Genomic DNA, 23,372 nt, shown 5'->3' on the forward strand with positions numbered 1-23,372 from the left:
TAGCCTCCCCCCACCCGTTAACTTTAGTTTCTAGGCCCACGGGATCCTTCTGTGGGGCAGATGCACTCTTCGGGGTGGAGAGGGGGGAACATGGATTCTTTCACTGTTGTATCTTTTTAGCGGCTGTTGGAACATGTTTCTCACCGGGGGCAGAAAGGGATAATAAATAAATTCCCTCCACCTTGGGCTGCCAGGTCCCCCCCCGTTGGCGGCGGTGGATTCCCCGCTCCCAGCCTCTGCCGCCACTCACCTGGCTGTGGGGCAGGGGGGCCCGGGGAACGTTCCTGAGAGGCAAAAACCCTCCCAGGCCAGCACATAGTGGGTGGGCTCCCACCGGGCCAGTGACATCACTTCCTTAAGCCACATAATTGTGCCCGGCATCAGGCATGCCCCTGTGAAGCATGGGAACATGCCCACCACCAGGCCCAGTGACGACATCATCCCTGGCAGGAGAGAGCAGCTGCTTGTTGCGCATGAGGAAGACACCCCTGTTAAGTGCCGTGCCCCCCCTTCCGCTGGGAGGGTAAGGGGACCTGGCCACCCGACCTCCACCCCACTGGTGCCTGCCTTGCATAAGGACAGGAAGTGCCCCACCGAGCAGAGGGGCGCAGCCATCCCGCCTTCGCCACGGGCTTCCCTGCCCTGCCCCAGCTTCTGCCCCTTCTGCTCGGCCTCCACTGCTGATGCCTCACCCCTGCCCTGGCACTCACCCTCTGGACTATGTCCTTGGTCTCCTCTACTGAAGTCTCTCCCCTCTTCAGGCTTTTCCAGAAGGCTCCGCTTAATCATTCCCCCTTCCACACCCCTCTCTGCTCCAGGCATCTCCTGGGCTTTGAGTGCAGCCATCCTCTTCTCAGAAAGCCCCCTCCCCATCCAGCTGCCCCTCTCCTCCTGGCCTCTGACCTGTCCCTGCTGACCCCTGGCGCCTGGGGAGTGTCAGCATGCACCCTGCACCATCTGCCCACGAGATCCCTGATGCTCTGCTACCCCTGCCCCCCCCCCGCCAAAGATGCTTAAGTTGCCTATGCCATGCTTATGCATAGAAACAAGGAGCTGGGAAGGGTCCGAAGTGCATCTAGTCCAACACCCAGCACTATGCAGGCATTTCGCAGCCCACCACCCCTCCAGTGAGCCCTTCCCAATGCCCAGAGGAAGGCAAAAACCTTCCAGGATCCCTGGCCAATCTGGCTTGGGGGGGACTTCTTCTTGGCCCCAAAGTGACAATTGGCATTACCCTTGGCATTGCCCATAAGAAAGGGCCAGAGAGCAAGGCACCGGCTCACCCCTTCCTGCCCTCCAGCAGTACTTTGGCGGGGTGGGTGGGGGAGGATGAGAGGCCCTTATTCACACACTAACCCAAGTTCCTGGCACACTCTTGATTCCCGTCCCAGCAAGTGGACAGCAGCCTTGCTTCAGGAATGTGCTGAGGCCGGAGGGGGGGAGCAGTGGCCAGCAACATGCCAAGAGAAAGCAGCACGACCCCCACCTGAAGCAGCCTTTGTTGGGGGGAATCCCGCCCCCATGAGCCCCAACAAGGTTTCTTCCAGCGCCAGATATCTGTCGCCTTGGCATTAGGGCCACTGCCAGCCTGACCTGCCAGCCACCCTTAATTCATTTCAGCCGCGCCTCCACCTCCGTCCAGATCCCCCTGTGCTGATGCAGGGGACCCTGCTGTCGCTTGGCCATGTCAGGGCTAGGGGCGCAGCCAGGAGAGCTGTGGCACCTACTCCCTGGGGGCTGCCTGCATTCCTCACACGCCCACGTCCTGGCTTCAAGACCCCTCAGGCCACGGAGTGACTGATGGCACTGGCTGTCCCCTGAGGTCTGGGCATGCAGTGATTTGCCCACCCGGGACTCACCTGCAGAAATGATGCACGTCTGGGAAGGGTACTCAGCCAAGGTCGTGACACGTTGAGGGCAGTGGGCTTCCACCTGGCACTGGATCCGCCCGGAAAACCACTCCACCACGCTGAGGAGCCCATCTTCCTGCCCCATAATTAGCACGTACCTGGCAGGGAGAGAGAGATCTGTGCAGAGGCTGGTCATCGGCAGGAAAGACTACCCCTGTGAGGCGGATGCACGATGGGGCTCCTGCCCCAGGCACAGCCTGCTCAGGATCTCTGCCAGCCTCCAGAGAGGGCAGACATTATAGATCTGGATTGAGCCGAGAGAGGCAGCCAGAAAGCCTGCCCCAAGCATGCAGCTGCTCTATCAGCTGCTGTAGCATAGCGGTTCAGTGGCTGGACTGCAAATCAGCCCTCTGCTGGTTCGAACCCCACTCCTGCCAGGAGCACAGCAGGTGGGCCTGGGGTAAGTCCCTCCTCTCAGCCCCAGCTCCCCAGCTGTATTGTGGGGATGATAACAACAACACTGGCTGCGTTTACTGCTCTGAGTGGGGCACTAATCTGTCCAGAAGGACGGTATAGAAACACACAGTTGTTGTTAACAACAACAACACAAATAGAGGCAGCCCCAGGGCAGAGCTGTGTGTGTGGGGGGGGGGTCATCCTTCGCTGCAATCCCCTCTCCCTGCCAGCAGAGTCCTGAGGTCAGATAAGGCTTTGCCCACCACTATTTCAAATGTGAGCTCTAAGTTAACAGCAGCTCATGCGGGAATAAACACCGTTAGTCTGTAGGGCACCATTAGACTTCTGTTTTGCTTCTCCAGCAAGACCGCAGGACAGTGACTCCAGAGAAGTCCAATCCCAGCCAGCCAAAGACCACCAGGCTCCCACCAGAAGGCTGGCTGTCTTGTTCAAAGTCACGCCTCACCAACGCTGCCACCAGGCAAGCTCTGTGGCCAAGGGCAGAGGCAGCCATTCTACACCTGTCTGGACGAGCAGGGGCCTCCTTCAAAGGCAAACCTTCTCCCTGCCTGGAAGCCTGCTTTTTTGGCCTGGACCCCCGGGGCTGCTACTCAGCTTCTTGCTCTCTCTCCCTCCCCACCACAAAGCCTGGTCCCACCTGTTTTTGTCCTGCATTTTGAGGGGGGGCTTCTGCCAGGACTTCTTGTCGCTTTGGTTCTCTACCACTTCCACCCATGTCGAGTAAGCCTTCTTGGGGTCCACAATGTGGCTGTACAACAGGAGGCAGCAGGGCTGTGACACCCCGCTGGGCCTTGCCGTGCTCTTCTTCACAACCATGGGGTCAGTGGCAGCGTTGACACGCAGCAAGGTGCCACTCTCCATGAGCACAAAGAGGGTCTCCCGGGGCAAGCAGTAGGCCACATCCAGGACTTGGAATGATGGGTCCAGGGAAAGTATGGCAAGGACCGTACCAGTGAGAGCATCCAACACCCTCACAGAGGAATCCTGGCACACACAGAGGATGCGGACAGGGAAGTTGGCAACGGCCTTCAGGTTGATGTAGCTGAGGTGCTTGGCAGGAGACCCCAAAGGCGTGTAGAACGAGTACAACTGGTTGATCTTCCACAGGGTGAGGGAAGTGCCGGAGATGGAGATGACGCGAGACGTGGTCTGTGTCTCCAGGGCCTCCACAGGCTCCAAGACGTGGACCTGATCCACCTGGTCGACCGTGTCAAGGTTCCACGTGCGAATGGTTCCATCTTGGGAGGCTGAGAAGATGAGTGGCCTCTGAGGGTAGATCGCCAAGGCAATGACGGGACCTGGTGGCACAAGGCGGGGCGGTCGGTGTGGGGTGACAGAGACCACACCCAAGTAGCATGGCGGGGGGGGGGCAGAGGCCAAAGGCAGCCACCCTGGAGGAAGCTACTCCAGAGAGAGCAGGTGTGTGTCTCTCTCCAACTTGAGTTTATTGTTTCTCTCTCTGTTTTGCCATTCAAAGCAGCTGCAGGGAGGAGAAGAGTCTCCATCTGGTGCTGCTGGGGCTCTTCCTTCTGGGCCAGATACAAATTCAATGGGTGCAGCTTCCCCCATCTGATATTTCCTCATGGGGAAGAGCCATGAGCCAGCTGAGTTCCTGCTGGTCCTGCAGCCACTGTCTTAGGGCCGAACCAGAGGTCTGCTTTTTTCAGGAGAGGTACTGTGCAGCCACACAGCAGCTGCACGGAATGGCTGTTGAAAATAAAGCAGAATTCTAAACAACAACCAGGGAATCACCCTAAGAACCCATATACACTACCAGGTGTATCTATTCACATTTAGTAGTTAAAGTGCAAGTACTCATACATATTACAATATGTATTTATCAATATGTCTCCTTTAAATAAAATGGTGAACTTATAACTACACAGTATATAAATGGTAATTAATCAGTGGGGCGGCACACGCTTTGAAAATACGGAATAGATAGTATTAATGAAGATAGTATTAATTAGGAGGACCAGTAGTCCGTGATTGTGAGTATAGCAATGTTTGATTGAATTGTAATTGAAAATACATGCAATTTATGCTCTCAAATGTGAGAGTAGTATTGAATGCTATTGAATATTATGACAAAAATCAGTGAAAACAAGTAGGTTTTTTCTTTGTGGATGCTGAAAAAGCGTTTGATAATTTGAACTGGGATTTTATGTTTGCAACGATGGAAAAAATGCAGATGGGAGAGAAATTTATACAAGCAATAAAATAAATTTATAAAAACCAAACTGCTAATATAATTGTTAACTCTGAGACAACAAAAAAATTGGAAATAAGGAAAGGAACAAGACAAGGATGTCCACTATCCCCACTATTGTTTGTAATGGTATTGGAAGTTCTGCTTAGACAAATACGAGAAGATGAGATGAGATGAGATGACTGAGGACAAGAGGGTTTTCATATAAAATTAGAGCGTTTGCAGATGATGTGATGGTTATCGTAGAAGACCCTATTCAAAACATGCCAAGATTAATGGAATGAATAAAAGAGTTTGGAGATTTAGCAGGATTTTATATAAATAAATAAAAATCCAAAATATTGAGTAAAAATATGACCAAACAACAGCAGCAAGAATTGATGGAGAATATAGAATGTGAAGTAGTTCATAAAGTTATATATTTAGGTATAGAGTTGACAGCTAAAAATATTGATTTGATAAAGAACAATTATGATAAGCTATGGCAACAAATAGACAAGGACATGGTGAAATGGAATAAGATGAATTTGTCATGGTTAGGGCGTATTGCCGTGATCAAGATGAATGTACTTCCAAGGATAATGTTTTTACTACAAACAATACCAAGTGGGGTTAAAGACAGTAAGCAATTTGAAAAATGGCAAAGAAAGATTTTGAAATTTGTTTGGGCGGGGAAAAAACCTAGAGTGAAAATGAAGGTACTATATGATGCTAGAGAAAGAGGTGGACTGCAGTTACCGAACTTAAAAATATACCATGTAGCTATATGCTTGGTCTGGTTGAAGGAATGGATGGTGTTGAAAAATCATAAACTCTTGCCTTTAGAAGGATATAACAAACTTTTTGGATGGCATGCATATTTATGGTATGACAAGGTGAAAGCAGACAGTATGTTTTTACATCACTATGTAAGACGAAGAAATGGACAAGTTAAAGAGAAAATTGAAAGAACAAGATACTTTGGAGTATGTTTTGAGTTGGAAGAAACTCAAGGATTATGTGGAAAAAAAGTGGGACATGAAGGGTAAAAGGTGGTCTTTGGATAGCTGTTAAGAGGGGAGGATAGATCTTTACTTGATATTAGAGATTGAATTACGATAATACAGAGTTAAGAGTGATATAGTATATTTTATAGTAAAGTTGGAATTTATATAAGAGATGTATTTTAAATTTAGTAGACATAGATATGTTATATTATATTATATATTAGTATATTATATTATATATTAGTATGTGGATACGTTATAATAGATAATAGGTTATTATACTATATATCATGGCATAGAAACAGAAGTTAATATAGTAGGAGATAGGGATGTAGTATATATAAGGGGAATGGAAAACTGTTGGAAGTCAACTGAAAAAGGGGGGGGAATGGGTGGGAATATTATAATGTGATGGATATTGAAGTTGTGTATTATGATTGGTGTATATTGACCCATCCAATAAAAATTTTCATATGAAAAGAAAATACATGCAATTTATGGATATAATTTTACAGCAGGAAAATTGGCCAGGACGAAGAAACATCGAAACAAGCGAATCAAATAGCTGGCAGGCTCGTTGCCAACTGCCTGGAGTTTTTCGGCTCTTTGAAGCCTTGCTGCTCCCCAGAATCTTCAGGCTGAGAGACGTCTGCTGCTCTTATACAATTTCTACGGAATTTATTTTGATCCTTGTGGACTTATATGGGACGCTCCGATATATTGATAAATTGGGAGTATCATACTGGACTGAGTATTTGAAAGTAATTGACTGACTCCAGAGGAATTAATGAGTTGTGTAATTATTGTGTAATATTGTAATATGTATGAGTACTCGCACTTTAACTACTAAAATGTGAATAGATACACCTGGTAGTGTATGTGGGTTCTTAGGGTGATTCCCTGGTTGTTGTTTAGAATTGTGTTTGGAACCCCTCCTTTTTGTGGTTAAATTAGAAAATAAAGCAGAGCCTGGTTGAGCTTGGAAGATGGCTGTGTGGGTGGGGGGGGGAATGCCTGCTGCCCCCCTCAGCCCCCCCTCCCACATCAACAGCTGAGGGGGACTGTTTTTGCTGCTTTGAGTGCACAGAATACTCCACGTGGAGCAGCAAAAACTGGGGAGGGGGGACAGCCAGGGCTGTGCTGGTGCGGGGAATGGCCTGGGAGTAGGCAGGAGCCCTTCCTAGGCCACATGCCAAACCCCAGCGGGTTCTCCTTCATTTTTTAAACAGCCATTTCCCACAGCTGCAGTGTGTCTGCCAGGAACCTAAGCTGGCTCCAGGGAAAAGCGAACATCTAGTCTGGCCCTTGGGCAAGGGGAGTCAAGAAGACTGCCTTCGGCTATAGGCAAGTGGCTCGTAGCAGTTTTCCTGCAGGCTCCCATGGATCTCACTCACCTGAGCATTGGGGTCCTGAGACCAGAAAAGGGCATGCCTGGAAAGAGGGAGAGCTTCGCTGCCAGAGGCTGCTGGGGTATGTTAAGATTGGGGTGGGGCTGCTGTCCCCCTCCCTGTAGCAGGCTGCTCTTCCCCCTCCCTGTAGCAGGGTGGGAGGTGGGGGAGCACAGACTCACCCGTGTGCCCTACAAAGACCGTCCGGATGTGCCAGCTCTGGTCCCACACCTTGATGGTCGTGTCCCGGGAGGCCGTCACGGGGCTGCCCACCACTTCACAGTAGGCAATGTCTGTGATTATCCTGGGAGAAAAGCAGAGAACTCACACCACCTGTCCAGAGTACGAGACCCAAAAGGGAGGCCGGCCTTCTGGTCAGGGGAGGGCAGAACCAGCGGTTAAAATCCCAACCCGAGCAGAACAACCCTGGACACAGAGTGGCCACCAGTGCCCCCAACTAGTCCTAGCACGAGGCTAAGGAAGAGATGCCTGTGGCCTTCCAGACATGACCCAGGAGTCAGTAATGCTGAGCCTCCCACAAAAGAGCTGCAAAGGCAGCTGGGCCAATCTGGCCGATGCGCTGTTACAGGTTGAAGTCATGAACCAAAGAAACACCACGCAGTGTGGCAGCATAAGCTTTCGAGAACCACAGCTCTCTTCGTCAGATGTATGGCCAGAGGTATATAGGTGGGGGGGAGAGGGTGCAGGGAGTGAGGGCCATGTAGATGCAAATCAGTTGCAAAAGTTATGAAAGAGGCGGGGTGGAGTTTTTCACCTGGTTTGTACCTACACGGCCCTCACGCCCTGCATCCTCTCCCCCCTCCCCTCCCCACCTAGATATCTCTGGCCAATTTCTTCATACCCTCCACGCATCTGACGAAGAGAGCTGTGGTTCTCGAAAGCTTATGCTACAAGAAAGTTGGCTAGTCTTAAAAGTGCTACTGGACTCTTTACCATTTTGTAACTCCTCTGGATCTAGGACCACACAGCATGAAGACTCCACTTTTGCGGGCTCTGCGTTGGCATTGTACTGGGAGTCCCCCCAACACCCTGATGCCAGCGAACACCCATCTTTTAAAGCCAATTTCCTCCCACCGGCACTTGGGAGGCCGGCAGGCAATGGAGCAGGGGCGGGGGGCAGTGGGTCTCCTGCTGCCACCCTGGCCGAGACCTTGGGAGCCCCCTGTCCATGATGCACCCTGAGCCTCTTCCGAGGCCCGGGGGGATCGTACCTGCTGTGAAGCTTTGTCTCGAAGGCGATCAGGGCCCCGCTGGAGATATCAACAGCCGCAGCCCCAGTGTCACACGAGGCAAAGCAGCGCTGGGGCTCAGCCCCGCTGGCATCCAAGGCCAGGTGGCTGAAGAGGTTGCTGGGCCCCAGGCCCTCACTGATAGTGAATCGGCACTGCAGGCTTCGGCATCCGTAGCGGAAGGCCCAGATGGTCAAGTTGCCGTCGCCAGCTGTCACAATCCGGTTGAGCAGCTCGCTGTAAATGCTGCAGCGGATGGGCAGAGCGGACTGGACCTCAGAGAGCACCTTGCAGCTGGAGTCCAGCACCTGGAGGCCGTCCTTGTCCCACGCCACAAAGCGGTCGGCCTGAGAGGCGTAGAGCAGCCCTCTCATGGCCAGCGGGGCTCCCCTGCTGCTCAAGTAGGACCCGTCCTCTCTGTAGAAGTGCAGGCTGTCCGCTGCGTCGAGCACCACAAAGACCTTCTTGAGGCAATTGTGTGTGACGTGGCGCACAGGGCTGAGAAGGGTGATATGGCACAGGTGCTGCAGGCCGTGGCTCAGGTAGGACACCTTCACCTCCTCGCTCTTTATCTGCAAAGAGGGGGAAGAAAGGGCCCTGGCGCCCCGATGAGGACATACGGCTCAAGGGAGTCCTCCTCCCTGACGCAGCACCATCAGGGGCTCCAAGACTTTTAACCGCTGCTTGCAGCCGTCACCCGGGGACCTGGCAGGATGCGCTCAGGTGCCTGACTCTGTGCCCCTGCGGTAGCTTAAGAGAGGATGCCCTTTTCCTGCTCTCTAGTGCCACCCTTTGGTATAGGCCAAAAGTAGTACTGCAGCTGCCAGCTCAGGGGCGGTCGAGTGACTCGAGGCTCCCCAGCAGGTTGCGTCTGCTCCTAGACCCCTCCTGACCTTTGTGCGGCCTCCTTGGTCTGGGGGACGCTTTTATGGGGATACAGACTGAGCTCTGCTGACCTGGTTTTCTGGCCAGAATTCTCCTCTTGCGAGCATCTGTGGGAGCATCCCCTTTCATTGCCCCGCCCCGCCTCGCCCCCTTTGGAAAAGTGGAGAGGAGCACGGGACTGAGGCACGAGGGCTAGTTCTGTGGGCAGCGTTCAGCATGCCCGGCACGGAGCCCAGACAGGAGGGGGCTGAGCCCGACCCTTGAACAGACGCTATCACCATCATGAGCCACGATCCACCCTGGGTGTGCACCTGGTCCTTCTCTCTGCCTTCTTCAGCTCCCTGCCCACCTCTCTTTTTGTCCTGTAACTGGGGACAGACTCTTTCCCCAAAGTGAACTTTTGACTGGCCTGAGACTGCCCGTGTCTGAGAGATGCTTAACCCACAGTCCTACGTCCCCCCTTTGCTTTGACTTCCTTGCTGCCCGGCCTCCTACATTGGACCTCAGGGGCAGAAGTAACTCGACGCTCTTTCTCCCTTTGCCTTCCTCCTTCCGAAGATCCTCTGCCCAAGAGGGAGACCTTGCTAAAAAAATCTGGTTCTTGACACCAATCCATTGGACATCCAGAAAGTTTCCTCCTCTGTTTGGGAGTGTTATGTGACTTGCTTTTTAAAAACCTCTGCTGTCAGCAACCATGTCCGGAACGGAGCAACTGCGGGGGGGGGGGGGCACACCTCTGGAATGCAGCCCCCAGAGGCCAACCAAAGTCCCCTAAAGGTCTGCCATCCTAACAGCCTGAGATTACAGTCCCCAAGCCCCACATACCAGAGGAGCCACAGAGCACCATGAGGGTGCAAGCCCCATCGCTTTCAGAGATGCTCCCTGGCCTTGGAGGCTGGCGTTTAGCGGGGTCTTTCTGGCCCTGCTCCCCTAACTCAGTGTGCCAGCTGGTGCTACCTTCCCCAGGAGTCAGTCTCAGAGCTTCTGGGGTGCTGGAGCAACAACTGAGTAGGCTCCCAGCCATGACTGCCAATTGGCAGCCAAGCATCTATTGGTTATGGAGGGCCTCCTGGGCCCGGGGCGTGCATGTGTGCTGGAGGAGCCCCTCCTGGGCCCTGGATGAACTTCACTGGATGCCCTCGAGTTATATTATGGGAGACCGAGAAAAAGTTATCTCTGCTCACTCTTTCTACCCCATACTTAGTATTATAAGCCTCTACCATATCCGCCCCCCCCCCCGCCCCAGTCTTCTCTTTTCTAAACTGAGATGTCCTGGACCCTTCAGCCTTTCCTCCAGCAAAGGCGCTCCACGCCCTTCACCACCTTGGTTGCTCTCTTCTGCAATTTTTCCAGCTCTGCAATGTCCTTACTGAGATATGGTAACCAGAGCTGCCCACAGTATTCCAAATGACGCCGCACCTTAGACATACAGAGGGCATTCAAGTACTGACCATTTCACTTTCAATCCCATATTTGAAAATAAAGACGTGCTTCTTTGCTGCTCCTTCTGGGAGACCAGCTATCTTCAGTGCGGAACTATTTTGCCACTTTCCAAAGGGTGTGATCTTATCTCCCTCGTCATTCAGCCTCTATGTAAACCCTACAGTTGGGCTAAATTAACAGCTGCCCATACATGCATTCTCTGTGGTGGCCCCCCACCTTGTGAAATAGCCTGCCTGAGAAAGTCAGGGCTTAGGAAAGCTCCCACTCTTTGGGCTGTTTGCAAGCTATGCAAAACTATGCAAAACAGAAAGGTTTTTCACTCAGGAAATAGGGCCATGCTCTAAGAAATGGCTCAAAGAGGTCCTTTGGCAAAGAGACACTATTTTTATTTAATTTATTTATGTCATTTATAGTCTGCCTTTCTCACTGAGACTCAAGGTGGATTACACAGTGTGAGATTAGTACAAGCAGTATCAAGTATATTTCAATACAGTATCAAGGACATTTCATAAACAATACCATAGGGTAAATAGATACAAGTTTAAAAGACATATTAGCAAGAATCCAAGACAGAGTAGAAAAAATACTGAAGCAGAACATAATAGATTCTGGGATTAACAGACAACATGAAGCACTGGTGGTACATAGGAGTACATATTTAAAGCAGCAGATAATACCTAAGGCAATATAGTGATGAAGTCTATGGTCCCCAACTCATTAGCGAAGCATCTGAGACCCCCCTCCCTACAATACAGCCCTCCCATTTGAGTAAAAAGCCTTTTTGAATAGTTTGGTTTTGCATCGTTTACGGAAAGCCAGGAGAGTGGGGGCTCTTCTGACTTCCTCAGGCAGGTCGTTCCACAGGACAGGGGCCACCACAGAGAAAGCCCCCTTGCACGGGCTGCTGCAGACTTCACCTGTGTGCAGCGGGGCACCTGCGGAGACCTGTAGTTTCCATGTCATGTTTAATTACTTATGCTTTGTCTCAGCAATATTTCATCTCTACATGCTGGTTTTCAAACCGAAGTTTGTTTTTAAATGTATGCAACTCATATCCTATTGCATTGTACATTGAATGTTGTAGCTGCTGATCATATTGATTAACACTGCTTAATCCACCTTGAATCTCAGTGAGAAAAATGGATGGATGGATGGATGGATGGACGGACGGACAGGCAGACGGAATGAATTTAGGCAAAATCGATGTATTGTCAAAGGCTTTCACAGCCGGAGAACGATGGTTGTTGTGGATTTTCCGGGCTGTATAGCCGTGGTCTTGGCATTGTAGTTCCTGACGTTTCGTCAGCAGCTGTGACTGGCATCTTCAGAGGTGTAGCACCAAAAGAGACCCCCTCACCTCTGCAGGAGTATACCGCATACCCTGCAGCTGTGGACAAGTTTACATCGGGACCACACAGCGTAGCATCCAGACAAGAATAAAAGAACATGAAAGACACTGCAGACTTGGCCATCCAGAAAAATCAGCAGTGGCTGAACATAGCCTAACTCAAACAGGACACAGTATCCTATTCCAGGACACTAAAATACTGGACAACACTTTCAACTACTTTGTCAGATTGCACAGGGAAGCCATTGAAATTCATAAGCATAAGCACAATTTCAACAGGAAAGAAGAGACCTTAAGAATGAATAGAGCATGGTTTCCAGTCCTGAAAAACATCAGGCTATCAAAATACTCTATACCCAACAATAGCCCTGCAGAGAAGATTAGCATATCAAGCACCAATCCATATGCAAAACACCAGGCTATCAAAATACTCTATACCCAACAATAGCCCTGCAGAGAAGATTAGCATATCAAGCACCAATCCATATGCAAAAGAACCTCCTCAGGATACAGTGAAGCCTCCCTCCATTAGCATTCCACACCCTGGGAAACTCTTACAGGATGACTCAGCCCAAACCCACCTTCCTGAGTAGATATAAATTACCTGCCAACTTCTTTTCCACACTGTGACACTGAGAAATCTCTTTGTTTTGGTGCGACACCTCTGAAGATGCCAGTCACAGCTGCTGGCGAAATGTCAGGAACTACAATGCCATGACCACGGCAATACAGCTCAGAAAATCCACAACAACCATTAGGCAAAATCATTCATAGCTTTTGAATTGGATGTCATCAAAATGTGGGTGACGTCGTCCCACTCCGTGTCTTGCCCTCCAAATCCTCTGGTGATGCCACAGAGGCCTTAAGACGCTGCCTGGCAGCCGCAATCAAATGGCTGAAAACAGCTGAACAAACGGAAGCTGAACCCAGAAGCAAAGATGACGGGGAAGGCAGAGATCTTGAAGGGCGTTGTGCTCCCCACATCTGATGGGGCGCATTTGAACCTTGCAGACTCTATTAAGAGCCTGGTGTAGGTATACTTGATCTTGTCAGGTCCAGTATATATCTAAACTGTACTGACTCCATTTTCTAATGCTTCTAGTGTTTAAGTGCTTTCTCCCCAGGTGCACCGGTTCCCAGGCAGCATTCCCACCAGAGGAGATTGTTGTGTCTAACACCGTTCCACCAAGCATTGGCCTTGAAGGAGAGCAGCTTCCCAGGACTGAAAGATGTTGTTTTGAGAACTGTGGGGGGAGGCTGTTCCAGATGGGTATTGTTACTCTGTATCCTATGCTTGCTCTTCATTGGTAACAATGATCATGTACCATCCTGAGTCTCCTATTCAGGACAGTGGACTATAATGGACCTTTTCTGCAATAAAACTTCTTTTGCCAGACACTGGACTTATTCTTGCTTCTAAAAGGGAACCTTGCAGAGAGTGCCTTATCTAGCCACAGTCTGACATTTTGTTACCAATCATGCCTGAGTCGGGCCCAGCGGAATCCAAGGTAGTCCCGGACAGGGATCCTTTGTTTGATCCGTATGCGTCCCCCGACAGTCAAACAGTGCAACCCCAAGAATCGCAGGTGCCAGCCAGGGCTAGTGCTTCGACGCCTACACCGCCTCTCATCGACCTCAGCAGTGAGGGGACAAGGCCGAGGGCTACAGCTCTTCCCTTGCTCTCGCTACCCACCCCGTCGGAGTGGGGAGCCCGACCCCGAGAAACACGGGAGCGCCGGGCCGGAGGGCTACATCCAAGAGTTTCGATGGACGGGCGCCGAAGCCTAGAGACGGTCCCTGAGCTGGACAGCAGCCAACTGTGGCTGTTTTGGAACCGGACGACCGAACGGACGGACGGGAATACATCTCACCGCGGCGCCCTGAGTTGGGATTATTCGGAACTTGCCCCGTGGAAAGAGCCAACGGAAGTTCCTGAGCAAAGTTGGGTGCAAATACAAAGCCGTACCCATGCTGTAGACTCCGGCATCTCGGCCGTGACGGGCCTAGCCAAAGGAATTCTAGCAGCGAGATCGCGAGTCGATCAAGGCGATCCTCCGCCCTGGGGGCCGTTTTCCCCGGTGAGTACAACTGAGGGAGGTTCCGTGATGGGGCAACCGGATCCTAGCCGAATGCAACAGTTGGAAGCCAGACTGATCGATATGGAGGAAAGTTTGGCTCATGCCATTCACCTAATCTCGTCAATGGGGGCAGGAGAGAGAATCTCGCCTGAAGAAATGGCGATACAAATTGCCACCCTTCAAAGTGTCATGTCCTATCCAGTGGAGGGCGACCCGCAGCAGCCGCTACCTTCGGGAGAGGAGGAAACCTACCCTGAAGAACCGGGAGAATCGCCCGCGGAACACCCTGGACTAAACGAAACTCCGCCGAGCGGGGATACTCCAGCTGAGGTGCCCGGAGAGACTCCAACGGAACCCCCTAAATTGGACGGGGATCCGTCTCCCGAGGAGACTCCAGCGGAGGAGCCAAGAGAAGGAGAGGGACCAACCCGTCCAACCGAGACGACAGTGATACACCCTCCCGCTTCTCCAACAACAGTTCGGCCGGGTCAGACGGAAGAACTCCCGGCCCCTTCTGAGGAGGAATTACCGCAACGACCGCTAGAAGTGGTTCCTATTCAGCAAACCTCGGGGGAAGTTCTACCTGCGCCACAAGACCAGCCTGTGCGTCCCAGAGACACGACGCCAAGAGGGGCAAGCCCGCGCGGCCCACCACCCATTAAGCCTTCGCCGCTGCGGCCCCTTCCGCTTCGACCACAACTAACCCCGCCGCTGCAGCCGATACGTTTGCCACTGGAGCAGCCCGTAAGACCACCTCCGAACCAACCGATGGGGCCTACACCACTACGACCCCACCAACCCACCCCTCAGCGGCCGATCATTACTCCGCCGCACCGGCCTCAACTGCAAACACCTCAACCGCTACGGCCAGCACCTCCTGCATTGCCACCAGCCAGACCGAGATTGCAGCCGCCTGCCCGACCCAGACTGCCGCCACCAGCCCAGCCGAGAGCACCACCACCAGCCCAGCCGAGAGCACCACCACCAGCCCAGCCGAGAGCACCACCGCCAGCCCAGCCGAGGCCGCTACCCCCGGCTCAACCGGTGATGCCGCCGCCAGCGCAACCAGCACCGCTAGCACAACCGGGTCCCCCCATACCTCAAGTGCCATTGATGCTTCCGGCGGACTTCTACCCAGCACCGGCTCCGAGGCAAGACCTCCCAATGGGTTGGGTGAAACTGGAAGCCACTTTTGATGGGGATCCCTCCAAACTGGGCTTTTTTCTAGTGCAAGTTGTGCAATTCTTCAACCGGTGGGGACACCTCTTCGGCAGCGAGGCCAGCCAAATTGAACATCTCGGCTCCCGCTTACAAGGGAAAGCAGCGGACTGGTACGTAGGACTATATAATATCGGGGCCCCAGAACTCGATACTCTCCAGGGGTTGGTAGATGCTATTAGAGCACAATATGAAGACCCCTTAGAGGAAACCAGGGCCCGAACAGAATTGCAGGCCATTAAACAGGGCAGCATGTCAGCGAGAGACTATATCACGAAATTCCGACAATTGGCTGCCAAATGCCCTAGGTGTGAGGAGTCCACCAAAATCATCCTGTTCAAGCAAGGACTAAACCCGAGACTTTTGGACAGAGCTCTCATGCAGGACAATCCCCCTACCTTGTTGGGTTGGATCCAACTTGCATGCGAAGTTGAGAATCGCATTTTGGAAGTCCGTTTGGTTGAACAACAACAACAAACGGGACAAAGAAGACCCTTGACTTTGCAGAAGGGAGGACGGGGAGCTGGGTACGCCACCCGTGGAGCGAGAGATGCTAGATGGCAACAAGGGCTGTGTTTGCAATGCGGACAAGCCGGTCACTTTGCAGCACAATGCCCCTACCGGCCTGTGCAAAGACCTCCGCTTCAACTAAGGCGCCCAACCCTTGCTCCATTTCCTACTCTCCAACGCCCGATTCCCGCACCTCGAGCGAACAGAGGCCGCGGCGCTTCCCAAAGGCCCGCCTCAGAGAGGGGACTAGAAGCGGAAGAAGTTATGGAATACGACCCCGCTTCCCCAAACGCAGAAGTCAATCCAGAGAGCCCCCAGTCGGGAAACGAGATGGATCTGTCATAAAAGGGCCCAAACGACAGATCCGCCCCAAGCCCGTTCCTGCACCGAACCGGCCACCTGGGTCCATTTTATTCATGCCCGTGACTCTGATCAACCCAGAGAGAAAAATGCACATTCGGGTGCAAGCTCTAATCGACTCGGGCTGCTCAAGAGACATCATAGCCCCTGCTCTAGTTAATGGACTGGTTTTACCAACTCGGGATTTACAAAATCCAGTAATCTTTGAACAAATGGATGGTACCAACATGAATCCGGTTACAACTGAAACCATCCCGGTGATCACAGGCATGGGACAACATTGGGAGAAGAGGTCCTTTGTCATCAGCTCTACTGCCAATTACCCGTTAATCCTAGGCAGCAAATGGCTATGTGATCACAACCCCTACATAGACTGGGCACAGGGATGCATTACCTTCAGTCACGCCAACTGTGAAAATCACCGTTGGAATCAAAACTGGGGCGAAGACCCTACTCAGAAAGAAAAGGCCCTCCCTACCCAAGAAGAAGTCAACCAAATACCCGAACCTTACTGGCCTTTTCTAAACGCTTTCTCGGAGGAGGAAGCGGACACTCTACCCCCGCATCGACGAACGGACTGTGCGGTGGAAATTTTACCAGGAGCCTCGCTACCCAAAGGGAGACTCTACCCCATGAGTCTCCATGAACGCGAAGAGCTCCGGAAATTCATCGACACCAACCTTCAATGTGGGTTCATCCGCCCAGCCTCTAGCCCCCACGCCGCTCCGGTCCTCTTCGTAAAAAAGAAGGATGGGGGACTCAGACTCTGCACGGATTTCCGAGGACTGAACGCAGTGTCCACCAACAACGCCTATCCTCTACCGCTCATCCGAGACCTTCTCAACGTCGTGGCCCAAGGTAAGATCTTTACGAAATTAGATCTAAAAGATGCCTACTTCCACGTTCGTATCAAGGCAGGGGATGAGTGGAAAACCGCGTTTAATACGCCCCTCGGACAATATGAATACTTAGTTATGCCCTTTGGATTGACGGGAGCCCCATCTGTATTCATGTCCATGATAAACGAAGTTCTACACGAATTTCTGTACAAAGGGGTGGTGGTGTACCTTGATGATGTTTTAATTTATTCGGACACCGAGGAAGAACATGTTCAAATGGTACAAAAGGTCCTAGCCACCTTGATGAGGAATAAACTGCCCATCAAATTGTCCAAATGTGAATTCCATAAAACAGAACTCACTTACCTTGGGTATTGTATCTCCCAAGAGGGTCTGAAAATGGATCCAGCCAAAATACAGGCGATACAAGATTGGCAAACGCCCACCACCCGCAAAGAACTGCAATCCTTCCTGGGTTTTGCCAACTTTTATAGAGACTTCATAGCAAATTTCGCCCAAATCACGCTCCCCTTAACAGAACTGCTGAAAACCAAAGATAAAGGGGACCAAGCTAAGAAACCCTCTTCCAAATTACAATGGACCCCCGATTGCCAAACGGCTTTCGACTGCCTAAAAGAACAATTTGTAACAGAACCCATCCTCTCCCACCCCAACGAACAATCCCCCTTCATAGTACAGGTCGACGCCAGCAATACGGCGATAGGGGGGGTTTTGCTACAGAAGGGGGAGGATGGGAAATTGCGTCCTTGTGCGTTCTTGTCTAGAAAATTTTCTGCAGCGGAAAGGAATTGGAATGTGTGGGAGAAGGAGGCCTTTGCAGTAAAAGCAGCTCTTACTAACTGGAGACATTGGCTGGAGGGGGCGCGATACCCTTTTGAGGTCTGGACAGACCATAAAAATTTGGAGGCCCTCCGGAGCCCACGCAGACTGAATGCCAAGCAATTGCGGTGGGCGGAATTCTTTTCGAAATTCAACTTCACTCTAAATTATCTCCCGGGCAAAACTAACTTTCTGGCGGACGCCCTATCGCGCATGCCCCAACATAAGAGCAAACGGGCGGAGACGGTCGACACGGTCTTCTCGCCTAAGCAACTTGGGGGCGTGGTGACTACTCGCAGCCGCGCCAAACAGCCCCTCCCAGCCAACCAGGAATGGAAATCGAAACTTAAAGCTGAAATAGAGAAGGAGGGGGATAGAGCTCCGCGGAGCAAACTGACCCAATCCCCACAAGGGGATTGGTTGGCCGGGGGCAAGTTGTATGTCCCAGACAGCCTCCGACTGGAAATTTTGCAGCGCTGTCATGATGCTCCCACTGCTGGACATTATGGGTATCTAAAAACTTTGCATCTCGTCCAAAGACAATTCTGGTGGCCGGGCATGCGCAAAGACATTTCCCAATACGTTAGTTCCTGTCCTGTTTGCCTCAGCGCCAAAACCAGGAAAGGGAAGCCTCCGGGTCTCCTGCAACCATTGGAAACACCAAACAGACCCTGGGAAGTAATATCCATGGATTTTATTACTGATCTACCTATCTCAAAAGGACATAATTGTATTTTAGTGGTGGTAGATCTGTTCTCCAAACAAGCACATTTTATCCCCTGTACTGCTATACCCTCCGCGCGAAAGCTAGCGGATCTGTTTTTAAAACACATCGTGAAATTACATTCTTTTCCGTCCAAGGTGATTTCGGATCGCGGCGGACAGTTCGTTGCCAACTTCTGGCGGGAGCTTTTGAAAATGTTGAATATTGAACAAGGCATCAGTTCAAGCCACCACCCACAAACCGACGGACAATCCGAAAAGACTAACCAAATTTTAGAACAATTTCTTCGTTGCTACATTAATTTTCAACAAGATAATTGGGTGGACCTTCTCCCCCTAGCCGAATTCTCCTATAACAACAGTGTACACGCTTCAACGGGAGAGGCTCCATTCAAAATCGTGTACGGGACTCACTTCGATCCCTTCCCGTTAGACGCACCCCCTCTCCATTCCTCTAAACTGCCAGATGTATCTTCATGGTGGGGGGAGGCGGCGCAGCAATGGACTCTTATTAAGAAACACCTTGAAAAAGCCAAACTGGATTACAAAAAATACGCAGATCGCCATCGTGTGGCCGAATGGGAATTACAACCTGGAGATCATGTGTATATTTCCACAAAGAACCTAAAGCTAGCTCAAACCAGCCGCAAACTCGCTCTAAAATTCCTGGGACCTTTTCCTGTGCGCAAAATAATAAATAAGGTAACTGTTGCTGTAACTTTGCCTAAAAACCTGCGCCATGTGCATGATACGTTCCACGTCAGCCTTCTAAAAAGAGCTCCCACCGACAACAAATGGCACATCAAAGCTCCACCCATTCCCACTTTGATTGACGACCAAATACACTATGAGGTACAACAAATCTTGGACTCTAAGCTCAAGCGAAACCAGCTTTTTTACCTCATTCGCTGGAAGGACTTTGATTCTGGTTACGATGAATGGGTGAACTCTGCACATGTTCATGCTCCTAGATTAACCAAAGCTTTTCATACCCGCTATCCATATAAGCCTGGGGGGGATCTATTTTAAGGGGGGCAGAATGTCAGGTCCAGTATATATCTAAACTGTACTGACTCCATTTTCTAATGCTTCTAGTGTTTAAGTGCTTTCTCCCCAGGTGCACCGGTTCCCAGGCAGCATTCCCACCAGAGGAGATTGTTGTGTCTAACACCGTTCCACCAAGCATTGGCCTTGAAGGAGAGCAGCTTCCCAGGACTGAAAGATGTTGTTTTGAGAACTGTGGGGGGAGGCTGTTCCAGATGGGTATTGTTACTCTGTATCCTATGCTTGCTCTTCATTGGTAACAATGATCATGTACCATCCTGAGTCTCCTATTCAGGACAGTGGACTATAATGGACCTTTTCTGCAATAAAACTTCTTTTGCCAGACACTGGACTTATTCTTGCTTCTAAAAGGGAACCTTGCAGAGAGTGCCTTATCTAGCCACAGTCTGACAGATCTAGCCCTGCTGCTAGAAAAGCAAGTTAATGCAGCTGCAACAACAACAAAAAAGAGGCCTTCTCCGACTCAGTTCGGCTCAGAAGATGGCCCCTACCTTGACGCAGCTGATCTGGCCACCTCGATGCACACCACAGTGCATCTACTCTACAGAGTTCTTCCCCCGAAGTCAGCTCGGAGACCCCAGTTGATACGAAAGACCACCGCTGGATTATCATCAGGAGCAAGGCAAAGAATCCATACTGGCAGATTGGCTTCTCATCCATTACAGGGCTCAATTTAAGGTTTCGGCTGCCACATACAAAGCTCTCCATGGCCTCAGTCCCTCATGTCTACAGGAGGGCCTATGCCCGGTCGTGGCAGCTTTGCTCCTCTGGGCAGGGCCTTCTGCAGGTGCCACCCTGCACACGGGCAAAATCAACAGCCGCCCCTACGCATGCCCTCTCTGTGGTGGCCCCCCACCTCATGGAAGGGCCTGCCTGAAGAGGGTAGGAGAGCCCCCACTCTCCTGGGGTTCTGCAAACTACACAAAACTGAATTATCCAGGAGGGTTTTTTAACTCTGGCACGAGGGCTGTGCTGTATGGAAGTGGTTCAGAGAGATGCATTATAAAAAGACAGGGGCTACATTAGGGTGCACTTGTTGCAGGAGGTGTGCTCCTACTGGATAGTTTTGTGTCATGTCAACTTGCTGGTTCTTTTCAGTTCTCAATCAGATTTCTGCGTGTTTTGAAATGTCTGCAATCTTTACCTAATAGTACTCTTTATTATATGCCCCGTCTTGTTGACTACATTGACTTACACTATGTAATCCATCCTCTCAGTGGGAAAGGCAGACTATAAATAAAGTAAATAAATCATTAAAAAAATAATCCCCAGCCTAGAGTTTGCCTTTTTTCTTAGATCGCTGCCTGACAGCCATGGTGAAATGGCTAAAAAAATAACAAATTGAAACTGAACCCAGACAAGACTGAAGTGATGCTTGTTGGGAAGTCAGAGATCTTGAAGGACATTGTACTCTCCACTTTTGATGGAGTTCGTCTGACCCTTGCAGACTCGGTTAAGAGCCTAGGGGTTATACTGGATCCAGCACTACTACTAGAAAAACAAGTTAAGGCAGCCACAAAAAATGCTTACTACAATCACACTCTAGCCTGGAAGATGGCTTCTTATCTCGACACGGCTGACCTGGCCATTTGGATCCATGCTATGGTAACATCAAGGCTTGACTATTGTAATGCTCTACACATAGGTCTCCCATCTAAGTTAACTAGGAGGCTCCAATTGGTGCAAAATGCTGCGGCTCGGTGGTTAGCAGGAGTGAGCAGGCGCTTGAACATCACTCCCATCCTGCAGTCGCTCCATTGGCTACCCATCAGTTAACATGCTCAGTTCGAGGTATTGGTTGTTGCATACAAAGCTCTTCACGGCCTTGGTCCAGCGTACCTACGGGACCGCTTCCCTCCCTTTGTCCCTCCACAGCAGCTTTGCTCATTTGAACAGGGTCTCTTGCAGGTGCCAGCCTGTACACGGGCGAAATCAGTAGCAGCCCGTACATGGGCTTTCTCTGTGGTGGCTCCTTCCCTGTGGAACGGCCTGCCTGAGGAGGTCAGGAGGGCCCCCCCCCTCTCCTGGCTTTCTGTAAACGATGCAAAACCGAACTATTCAAAAAGGCTTTTTACTCAAATGGGAGGGCTGTATTGTAGGGATGGGGTCTCAGATGCTTTGCTAACGAGTTGGGGATCATAGACTTCATCACCATTTTTGCCTTACATATTATCTGCTGCTTTAAATACGTACTCCTATGTACAACCAGCGCTCCATGCTGTCTAATGTTAGGCCTAGAATTGATTATGTTTTGCTCCAGTATTTTTTCTACTCTGTGTTGGATCCTTGCAAATGCTAGGTATTTTAAACTTGTATCTGTTTACCTGATGGTATTGTACTGAAATGTACTTTCTTGACACTGACTGTATTAACCTCATACTGTGTAATCTGCCTTGAGTCTCAGTGAGAAAGGCAGACTATAAATGACGTAAATAAAAATAGAGGCCCCTGAGCATACCATTCCTACCCCACTGCGTACCCTCCGCCAGCACCTCCAAGGGACGGGGGATTCTCTCAGGGGCCCTACAGGCTGGACAATACCTTTTCCACAGCACGCCGGAAACCTCTTTGGAGCCGTTGCCAGCGCTGCTGCCCACGCGCCTGCATGGTGCTCCTCTGCCCTCTTCGGCTGGCCCTTCCCTTCCTTTTCTTCTCTCTCAGCTCTTTTCTTTTTCCCACAGGGATGCTGTGGGGGGATGGAAGCAGAGGACGATGGGGATCCCAGAGGGCACAGTATCCCCCCGCCCCCGCCCCATCTCTTTTCCCCTTCTGGAGAAGCTGCTGTCCCGGTGCCACCACCAACCTGCACGACTCTTACCCCAGAAAGGGCACATCCTCAGGGCTAGCTCCTCACCCTCAAAGATGACCAGGCCCAAGAGTCTGGCCTGCAGGCAATTGTGTGTGTGTGGTGTGTGTGGGGGTGGAATCCCTTAGAGCTGACTTAATGCTGCTCCATGCCATCTGTAGCCTAGTGGTTAAGTGGCTGGACTGCAGATCAGCACTCTGCTAGTTCAAATCCCACTCCTGCCACAAGTCTGGCAGGCGGTCTTGGGCAAGACCCTCCTCTCAGCCCAGCCCCCCCAGCTCTGTGGTGGGGATAACAACAGCACTGACTTTGTTCACCGCTATGAGTGGAGCATTCATCTGTCTAGAGGAGGGGGGTATAAGCAGAGTTGTTTTTGTAAGGGAGCTGCTGTAGCACAGTGGTTGAGTGGTTGGGTTGCAGATCAGCCCTCTGGTGGTTTGACTCCCACTCCTGCCATAAGCTTGGCAGCTGGCCTTGGGCAAGCCCTCCTCTCAGCCCCATCTGTATTGCAGGGATAATAATGACACTTTGTTCACTGTTCTGAGTGGGCATTAATCTGCCAGACAGTATATAAGCAGAGTTATTATTTTATCTCCACCCTCTTTGGAAGCACTCTCTCCCCCCAGGAGTGATCCACTTCTCTTTTCCACAGGTGGAAGCAGGGCCAGCCACCTGCACACAGGGCTCTGGGGTGGTGGGGGAGAGACAGGAAGAAACATCTCAGGCTTCTGTCCAGCCTGAGCTTAGGCCTGGAAAGAACCAGTCTTCAAGGACTGGCTTCAGCCCAGGAGCCCAAAAAGCAAGGGGTGCTTCAGGACAGGGGGGCTTTTCTGCCCCCACACGGGAGCCACGATCAGCCCCTGGGAGAAGGCAGGTCAGGCTTCTAAGGCAGAAACCCCCAGGGCCTGTGGGAGTCCAGCCCCACACTTGGAATTCATCTCCGGCGAGTCACGGTGTTCTAGGCCATACCCAAGCCGGTCTCCTCTGCAGCAAGTTGCCTTCATTTCCACAGAGCTTGCACGGGAAGTCGCATTGAGCAGACGGCCTGTGGGATGCCCCCAGCCCTATTCTAATCTTCACCCGTGAAGTGGGAGAGC

The 23,372-nt window shown here is 51.3% G+C and overlaps 1 protein-coding gene across 1 annotated transcript in view; it reads right to left on the minus strand.

Moving 5' to 3' along the window:
- The window catches only part of WDR97 (WD repeat domain 97), a 58,618-nt gene extending 36,537 nt beyond the window's left edge, over positions 1-22,081 (minus strand). Inside the window, exons 1-5 of the mRNA XM_054984383.1 lie at positions 22,011-22,081; positions 8,143-8,732; positions 7,093-7,214; positions 2,965-3,625; positions 1,860-2,008 (exon numbers count right to left, since the gene is read on the minus strand). Coding sequence (XP_054840358.1) covers positions 1,860-2,008; positions 2,965-3,625; positions 7,093-7,214; positions 8,143-8,732; positions 22,011-22,076 — 1,588 coding nt within the window. The 5' untranslated portion in view covers positions 22,077-22,081. The remainder of the gene's footprint in view (positions 1-1,859; positions 2,009-2,964; positions 3,626-7,092; positions 7,215-8,142; positions 8,733-22,010) is intronic.
- Between the last annotated feature and the right edge of the window lie 1,291 nt (positions 22,082-23,372).

This window comes from Eublepharis macularius, chromosome 7, assembly GCF_028583425.1.
Source record: "Eublepharis macularius isolate TG4126 chromosome 7, MPM_Emac_v1.0, whole genome shotgun sequence".
NCBI lineage: Eukaryota > Metazoa > Chordata > Lepidosauria > Squamata > Eublepharidae > Eublepharis > Eublepharis macularius.